The following is a 9,310-nucleotide window of genomic DNA, read 5'->3' on the forward strand; positions in this document are numbered from 1 at the left end:
AATGAGAAAAATCAGTCAAAAACGTATCAGTCATAGAAATGTCCCGCTCGGTCAGGCAATACATCACACATTTGTCAAAGTTGATTCCCATGTCACAACCCAAATGTTTGTGTTTCCTGAACAACGACCCGTGCCAGTGGTGTTCTGGGCCTATGCCACCGATGCAGCCACCGAGTTTCTCCTGCGATTCAATGTGTCCCCTATACACATCAAAAAAAAAAAGGGTGCAGCATGACTGTATAACAGGTACAGTAGAAAGGTGTTGATACAGAACAGCATTGCATTGTGTAACCGCGTGTGACGTAGACGGTGGCGCCGAGGCTCAGTGGTCGGCGCTGTTGCCTCACAGCCAGAAGGTCCCGGGTTCGAGTCCCAGGCCATTTCTGTGTCGGGTTTGCATATGTTAGTGGTTATTACTATGTCGGTGAAAGAGCTGGAATTAGTCCAGTACTGGACTGCAGCCGCCCACTGCTCCTAGGCAGAGGGTGGCTCAAGTGCAGAGAACTCATTTACTAAACGCTCTGATAAAATAAGCAGCCACATAGGTAACAACGTGGGGAAAAAGAGCATGATTCACTCTGAAATATCATAGCCGACCTTTTTGTTGACCGTAGCCCTTAAAGTTCCTTTACATGAATTGAACGAGCATGTTACTAGTCAGTGCTCTGAAAGTCAACAAACATTGCGCGGCTTTTCTTTGGCATAATATGAAGGCTGAACTCTAGTTGAGCACCTGCTTGTTTCCCAGCGTATCATGGGCGTGTGGACACCTGGCCGCTCTATATAACAGTCCTGGCTGTCATTTGCAGTGCCTTTTCTTGAGCTCCAGTAAGGTAAGTCTTCCCTAGACACTGTTTTGTGAACAACTTTCGGTTAATTACTTTCCTAATCCTATATATTTTTTTTTCATTCCATAATAAAGAATTGTAATGGGTGCCTTTTTGTTCACCAGATGTCCAGGATTTGGATCTTCAGTCTGCTCTGCTGTCTGATTGGCACGGCATACGGCGAGTTATCAGATTTGATTTTGAGCCGAATTCTCCGGTCTTAAAACCGCACCATAAATGATTGTACGGTAATATGTATATTTTACGTTGCCATATGAACGACTACCATCGACAGGGAGTGAGGTATGCTTCGATGACTTGGGCTGCTTCGATGACCTGCCGCCGTGGGGTGGGACGGAGCAGAGGCCCATCCCGCGTCTGCCCTGGAAGCCGGAGATGATGGGCACGCGCTTCCTTCTCTTCACCCAGAAGAGCCGCTTCTACCAGGCAAGACGGAGATTCGATTCTATCAGCGGAAGAAGATGATAACTCTGAACGGGCAGCGTTAGTAGCGGGCGTGCCGGGGTCTGCCAGGGTCTGCCAGGGCCCTCTTATGGCAGGAATACACCAAAATACTTTCCAAAGACGGCGTCAGGCGTTTTTTTTCTCGTCCCAGTAGCGCACGGACTACAGGATTTAGCCAGGGCACACGCGTCGACATGCTAGACGCATTTTTGAAATCATATCAAACCAATATTCGGATATTCTCGTAGGAGTCGTCTCAGAATGACGGTGAAGTGAGCCCACTCTGAACAACGTCGCCCTCTAAGTCTCTTCAGATCATTTTCCAGGGACGGAATCCGAGCTCAAGCCCTTTGGTGTAAACTAGCGGGAGATTCGGACAGGAAGGTTTTTATAGGGTTCCGTTCGAGGGTGCCTCCCTTGAATCCCGCTACTTCAAGGACAAACGCCCGTGCCGACGGGTGGTTCCAAAAATCAACACGAGATCATTTTGGAAATCGGCGGCAAATATATGAGACAACAACGTGTGCTTCCATAGCAGTAGAATCAATACAAACATTTTAATCATTACTCGTGGATCAAAATGTTTAGGTGGTTCTCGTCGTGAGCCTCAGCTTTTGACCGTGAAATTTTTACCGCCCGACCGATCTCCTCACCTGCACAGGAGATCACAGCGAACCAAACCATTCTCAAGGCGTCCAACTACAACGGACTGAGAAAGACCCGATTCGTCATCCCCGGCTACCTGGAGAAGGGCGATGAGGATTGGCCCCAGGAGATGTGTAAGGTAGGAACTCGCCAGCGGGCGGCGTGATAGTCTGCGTGGAAACCAACACATTTTGGATGAACTTTATAACTTTGTAAAATGACGTGAGTTCCACTACGTGGCATAATAACATGAAAATACGAAGCGTATATACTGTAGAGTCCAGTTTTGACCTTGTGTGATGTGGGTGTCTCCTCGTTGCCGTCGTCCCGCCTTTTTTCTCACCTCGCGCCTTGCACCTTGTGGATGAATCTAGAGGAGTCCTTTATGATAATAATAAATGACGAGAAAAACTCTGGAAAATAATAAAGTCCACTTTTAATCGTTTTTCTGAATGGACAAAACAACTCCTTTGCCTCTGACTTTCTTTCCAGAACCTCGCTGACTAATCTTCATGATGTCATCATGGCTTTTTCAGGTGATGCTCAAGTGGGAGAACTTCAACTGCATTGCCCTGGAGTGGAAAAGCGGCGTGAAGACCCAATACGCCCAGGCAGCCAACAACGGCAGGGTGGTGGGCGCCCAGGTGGCCTTCATGATCAACTTTATCATGGTACGTGGTGCAGCAGCTCAACTAAGGAGCCGGTTCTAACCGGCGTGACAAGCGAGGTCGAACGTCCAAACGGACACACCTGAACGCCGAGGGAAAAATTCTCACGACTCCGTGTTTGTCTGTTATCTTTTGCACGGGGACCGTGACCGCGGGCGGCGCAACAGCCCATCTACAAGCAGAAAGCCGAGAAGTTCCACATCATCGGGCACAGCATGGGCGCCCACGTGGCGGGAGAGGTGGGCAGGGTCCTCAGAGGCCTGGCACGAATCACCGGTGAGACACCGACCCGGTCAAAAGGCGGAAAGTCATCTGGAAGTCGAGCGCTTTGAACAGTGCCTCTGAATGTGTCTGTCGGGTGGATTCCATCTCCGCCCTCCACCTTCCCTTGTTTCCCGTCTGTTGGTATTGTTTCTCATGGAGGCCAGAGTGCAAACAAACAGCTAAAGTCTTGATATACAGTCAATGCGAGGGCATCACATCAAACTAAAATGTGTTTCTCTGCTCATAATCATGAGAACATCATGCGACTCAGAGGGCCTTCGCCAGAGCAGATGGTGTGACTACAGTAGTAAAGTATTAAAATAGCGCATGATTAAATCTGGAGCTAGATGGTTTTACTAAAATAAAGAATTTCTAAAACAAAAAGTTGTGTCACGGGGGAGGTTGCATTTTCCCAGGTGTCTTCAGCGACTGATCCGCTCCGTCTTCTTCCAGGGCTGGACCCCGTGGAGCCCTACTTCCAGGGCTGCGACGCCAAGGTGCGCCTGGACACCTCGGACGCCGCCTTCGTGGATGTGATCCACACGGACGCGCTGCCCTTCGACAAGAACTCCCTCGGTGATTCCCGTCGCTAGACGCAGGAAACGAATCCGTTTGTTCAAAATGAGGGAGCTGTGGGTGTGTTTTTGCAAAACTTTACTAAAGTCAAGGGGCCTTTTCCCACATTAGGTCTCGGCATGTCTCAGGCCATCGGGCACATGGACTACTACCCCAACGGAGGAGACGCCATGCCTGGATGTTCCAAGAACAAGGGCAGCCCCACCGACCTTGACGGCATCTGGCAAGGTGAAACATGTGCTCGGGCGCCATTCCTTGAATTTTAAATGTAAATGTCAATATAAAATATAAAACGGTCTATATCTGAAACTTTTAAAATAAACCATTCGTATACCTTTCATGCGATACGTATGATGTGCTCTGACCCCCGACAGATCCCGCCAGCATGCTCGCGCCGGCGCAGGCATTCCCCCTATGCGCGACACGGTGACTCACACACTCCGTTTTTATTAGCCGCGCATCTTAGAATACACCAGGGCCGCGACAGGCATACTGGAGCGGTCCCAACGGAAAGCTTGTAAAGAAACCCCCACGCATTGTTTGTCCAGTTGGGCCTATCCGGGCAAATATTTTCGAAGATGGCAGACGTCGGCCTCCCTTTGAAATGTGCCGCGGAGCGGCGGGACAGGGCGCCGTGCGGGGGGAGGGGGGGGGGGGTCACCCAGGGGTGGGTTCAGAGTGGGGTCTGCGCACAGCTGAATCTTTCACATTTGATCTCATAGATAGAGTGTGTGTGTGTGTGTGTGTGTGTGTGTGTGTGTGTGTGTGCGTGTGTGTGTGTGTGTGTCTTGGGGGGCGGGGGGGCATGGTAGCCAGCGCTGCAAAACTGAAGGTCTCACAGTGCCCCCCACCACCACCACCACCACCGCCACTGGCACAAAAAAACAACACAGTCCAAGTCTGTAACTCAACTCAACATGACATGGACGCTGCTCGCCTCCCGCTTTTCCTCAGACTCCACATCGCCCAAACGCCGATTTTTTTGTTGTTGTTGTTTTGGTTGTTTGTTTGTTTTTTACTCCTGAATCCCGACGGGCTCCTCTTTTTTAACTTCCGCTCTCCTTATTCGGCCGTTCCTCCCGCTCGGCTCAGCTGCGCGGAGCAGCCAAAGCCCCCGAGCGAGAGGCTCATCAGCTGGCGCTCGGCTGTCCCGAAACTCGAGACGCTCTATCTGCCTTCGCATCTCTCTCCACAGGTTTTCCCTTTCGCATAACAATCCGTATCGCTCTCTCTCTCTCTCTCTCTCTCCCCCCCCCCCCCGTGTTTTTTCCAGGTACCGTGGCTTTCGACGCCTGCAACCACGCCCGCGCGCACCAGTACTACAGCGAGAGCTCGGTGAAGCCCCAGGGCTTCCTGGCCTACCCCTGCTTCGACAAGGAGAGTTTCCTGAATGTGAGCCGGCTTCATTTTTCCCCCTCCGTTGAATCCGTCGGGGATTAAAATGTATTAATTCAATTTTTTCTTTTTTTAATTGTCCGGGAGGAAAGAAACATTGGCGGAAGGGCCGTCGCTCCGTCGGTAGAGATCGAGAGGGACCCCCATAAAAGGCCGCGGCCATGTGCACGGGGGGCCGCCACCTGTCACCGCGCATGACATCGATACTGCTGTGAACCGTTCCTTTGGTTTCAGAAGTTGATTCACCAAGATTGGATTTTTGCCGCAGTTGAAGGGGGTTAAAAAGGGGGGGGGGGGGGGGGGGGGCGCGACAGCGACAGTCTTTCCCCAGGCCTGTGTCTGCAGCTGTCAGCGATAATGACAGTTTATCCCGGCTTTGGGCCCTCGTCCCAATCAAACGGGGCCCCGGGAGCGCTGGGCTATGACCTCATACCGATGGTGTCGCTCTCCGGGGGGATGACAATGCCGCCTTTTTCATTCACCTTGTAAACGCTCTTGAGTGTCCTGGGTTAGCAGCTGTAACCTCCACACTGTACATTTTACGGCCCCCCTCGTTTATAAGGTGGCAATGGAAGATGCTTTGAAGTTGGCTGAGGTGTTTTTTCTAACGCTTTACTTTTCGGGGCGCGCTTGGAAATGCAGAAAGTGTTGTACGTTAAACGGTTAAAACTGTGTTTAAAACGAGGTAAAGACGAGGTGACACTTTTTGCGGCGCCAACGTCGACGGTGTAGGCGCAGTAACCTTTATGTTACTCAGGACGATGCACTATAGTCATTTAGAGGGCTTTCTTAGGTGAAATGGAGTTTGATTTCAGAGAATTTGTAATGCATTTTAAAAATGCAGATACATGACTGACTGCAGTGTTTTCTATCACAAGCTCCTCCATCCTGACCTTGTTCTGTCCTTGTCCCTCTACCCGCAGGGAGGGTGTTTCCCTTGTTTTGGGGAAACCTGCCCTCTGATGGGTCACCAGGCCGACAGGTTTAGCCCGGCTCCCAACGTTTCCGACACAAACTACTTCCTGAACACCGGCAGCTCCCAGCCTTTCGGTCGTAAGTTCCCGGCTCTGCGCTCCTCGCTCGTGTCTGTTCAGGCTGGTGGAGTTGGACTTGACTTTTTTCATTTCCAGGCTACACCTACAGGGCCAGGGTCACGCTGGACGGCCCCAGCTGGTCGAACCCAGGCATCATGTACATCGCCCTGGCCGGAGCCCGGGCCGAGACGGAGGAGCATAGGCTTCACAAGTAAGACAGCGGACGACGACGTGAATGGGAATCAGAATGAGCGCATCTTCCAAGGATTAGACTGTATCAGGATCCTGCAAAGCAGCCCAATATTTTACATGTCTATCTAGAGAACAAGAACAATCTTTAATCGTCACACAACACACCACACTACAACACATGCACGCACACACACACACACACATGCTTTGGATGGTGGCCGGTGAAATGAGGCCTCTGCATTTAACCCATCGCTGGTCAGACGATGATAGGTGCATGTTTTTGGTGGGGGTCCTTACTGACATGAGGTGGATGGAAACACCATGTGAGCACGGGGAGAACATGCAAACTCCACACAGAAAGGCTCCTATTTGTGAGATAACCCGGTGGAGCTCAGTGCCAACAGCGCCCCAGGTGGGAATCGAACCCAGGACCTTCTTGCTGTGAGGCAGCAGTGCAATGCACTGCGCCCTAACCCTCTATCCATCCATCCACCATCTATCCATCCATCCATCCATCCATCCATCCGTCTGTCTGTCTGTCTGTCTGTCTGTCTGTCCGTCCATCTGTCTATCCATCTATCTAAAAGTGAGGGAAAAACAAAGGAAGGCATGAGAGGTTTTAAATCCTTGCGTCGTTGTAAAAACATACGTCACCTGAAAAACGATATAAAAATGTATTTCAATTATTGTCATTTCAAACATAGATTTCAAAACCAGGCATGCGATGAGCAGGGAACATCAACAGATCGTGTTTGTCTCAGTTTTACCGATCATCATTGTTCATTTATCATCAAACATACCAGGCCTTTTTCTTTCGGCTCCAAATACCTTGAAAGTATTGGGGAAAAAAACAACATCTTTGAATAAGAACAGGTCCCAATAGAGGAGTGTGTTTCGTTTCTTGTGAGGAAAGGAACAACGCAAATGTAACGGTCTATGAACATGGGATGTTGTGTAAGCAGCATTTATTCGTCTGGTTCCCCTTCCTGATCCACTCCCAGGGGTATGCTGTCTCCTGGAACCACCTATGAAATTCGCCTCAACGCCGAAGTGGACGTGGGGGAGGTGAAGGAGGTGAGATTCCGGTGGAATAATCACATCATCAACCCCCTGTCACCAAGGTATGGAGCCTCCAAGATCCAGCTGGTGCGAGGAAAGGATGCTGCCATGTAAGTCTAAAATTATGGATGGATGGATGGATGGATGGATGGATAAATTGAAGGATAGATAGATAGATAGATAGATAGATAGATAGATAGATAGATAGATAGATAGATAGATAGATAGATAGATAGATAGATAGATAGATAGATAGATAGATAGATAGATAGATAGATAGATAGATAGATAGATAGATAGATAGGTCTTGGACTAGGGTTCAGGGAGATTAAACCCTGAAATTGTGACAGGAAACATGCACTAGATTCATAATAATATTATTAATAATAGATTCATTGAAACAGAAACAGGTTAAATTGATTTGTTAATGAGTAATAAACTGCATTAATTATGTTGGATTTTCACTTTGGGAGAATGACTGGGAGCTTTCTCGTGTCTAAAGTGACAAACACTATGGACTATGGACACTAGAGGGCGCCACCAGACTTCGCAGTAGAAGACAAAACAGAGTCCTAAACACTGGAGACTGGGAGGGAACTCATGAATGATCTGTTGAGAAATAAAAGAAGGACCTTAAATCACAATAGAAGTTGTGTGACATTGGGACCCGTGACTCACTGTCCCACAAAGACCCTGAGTGGAGATCAGATTGGATCGGATCGGACAAGGGGCTGATTCACTGCCTTGACAGAGAATCTCACTCCGTGACCATGTCACAACAATGTCATCTCTAATAAATCTAAAAATGTTGGAAATGTATTTTACAATATATTTTCCCCTGCGTCACCCCCCCCCTCTCTCTCTCTCCTTCCTCTCTTCTTTGTTGCAGCTCCAACTTCTGCGGAACCAGGAACGTTGCTGAGAACACCGTCCAGGCCGTGAAGCCTTGCAAGGCGTAGTCGGCCACGGTCGGGGACGCCACTCGGGCCCTTTCAATAAAATAAGAAATTGAATTTCTTTTTGCCTTTGAACTCCACGTTTCTTTCATGCGAACCTTTGTCGCCGGAGGCACCCGGGCGGCAGCGACGGACGGCTGATTATGTTTTCACTGAGCGAGTCTTCTTACGGAAGGCCGCGGCCGGTCCCTGGAGAAAGGGAGGCGAATGTGATGGTCTGGTACAATTGGACAACAATGACCTTTTTTAGGAATGAGCTGAGACGGTAGATGGGTACGGGCAGGGGGCGACAACGCAAAACCATTATTCCGCTTCACAGCAGAGTCCTGCACCTCAGCAGGTTACGAAGCGCTTTTTACCGACAATCGCCTTATAGCACCGGTCGGAGCTCCTTCCCAATACAAAAAAAAAATGGGGCATTATTCATTTTCCTCCATTAAAGAGATATCTTTGTGCCAAAACGGAATATGCCTCTAGGTATTGGGGATTTTCTGCGATGCAACACCCTATTTGAGAAATCGGACCGATACCAATACAGGGTTGGTTGCAAGAGCCAAATCCGGAAGCCATTACCCGTGTCGCCGCGGTAAGCTGAAGATGAGCTCCTGCAAAGTGACTCTTGTACCAAGCGCCCCCGTCTTCGGCTTCACCCTGGTGTCAGGCTCCGTCGGGGCCCCGGCTCCACCATACCCAACCATGCGACCGGGGAAGCGGAGGGTGAAACGCTGGTCTTAATGATGTTGGAAGACACCAGGCTCTGTTTGCACAAACACCGAATCAACAGTGAATGACACGGTGAGATCAGTGTTCCCTCTCTCCCGCCGCTCTGAGCGCAGAATGCGCAGACAGACACGTTTCTGTCTAATGTGTCACACAGATCTGTGATTCCACCAAGCCACGCCGCATGTTAATGTGTGTGTGTGTGTGTGTGTGTGTGTGTGTGTGTGTGTGTGTGTGTGTGTGTGTGTGTGTGTGTGTGTGTTCGTGCGCGTGCGTGCGCGTGCGTGCGTGCGTGTGCATGCGTGCGTGTGTGTGTGTGTGTCGCTTCTTTTGGCAGAGCACTCATTAATCTGTCTGTGGCCTTTTCACCGACTTATGAAGTCCTGATTGTGAGCTATTGTTTTGGACTCATTTATTTGAACACACACCCCGTAATCACTCCGGCGGAAAAAATCTGGCTTTAAAAGGCGAGCTGCCATTTTCATCATGGCTTCTAACAAAGTGCATTT

General features: G+C 49.7%; 1 protein-coding gene across 1 annotated transcript in view; it reads left to right on the forward strand.

Moving 5' to 3' along the window:
- The window catches only part of LOC307242032 (inactive pancreatic lipase-related protein 1-like), a gene marked incomplete at its 5' end in the record, with an annotated part of 12,960 nt that extends 4,818 nt beyond the window's left edge, over nucleotides 1–8,142 (forward strand). The window contains 13 exons of the mRNA XM_080016367.1: nucleotides 307–363; nucleotides 1,123–1,274; nucleotides 1,954–2,076; nucleotides 2,474–2,608; nucleotides 2,773–2,881; nucleotides 3,323–3,445; nucleotides 3,557–3,673; nucleotides 3,820–3,871; nucleotides 4,714–4,837; nucleotides 5,764–5,893; nucleotides 5,971–6,085; nucleotides 7,068–7,235; nucleotides 8,015–8,142. Of these exons, the coding sequence (XP_079872493.1) occupies nucleotides 307–363; nucleotides 1,123–1,274; nucleotides 1,954–2,076; nucleotides 2,474–2,608; nucleotides 2,773–2,881; nucleotides 3,323–3,445; nucleotides 3,557–3,673; nucleotides 3,820–3,871; nucleotides 4,714–4,837; nucleotides 5,764–5,893; nucleotides 5,971–6,085; nucleotides 7,068–7,235; nucleotides 8,015–8,084 (1,475 nt within the window). The 3' untranslated portion in view covers nucleotides 8,085–8,142. The remainder of the gene's footprint in view (nucleotides 1–306; nucleotides 364–1,122; nucleotides 1,275–1,953; nucleotides 2,077–2,473; nucleotides 2,609–2,772; nucleotides 2,882–3,322; nucleotides 3,446–3,556; nucleotides 3,674–3,819; nucleotides 3,872–4,713; nucleotides 4,838–5,763; nucleotides 5,894–5,970; nucleotides 6,086–7,067; nucleotides 7,236–8,014) is intronic.
- Between the last annotated feature and the right edge of the window lie 1,168 nt (nucleotides 8,143–9,310).

This window comes from Zeus faber (assembly GCF_960531495.2).
Source record: "Zeus faber genome assembly, chromosome: 16".
Taxonomy (NCBI): Eukaryota; Metazoa; Chordata; class Actinopteri; order Zeiformes; family Zeidae; genus Zeus; species Zeus faber.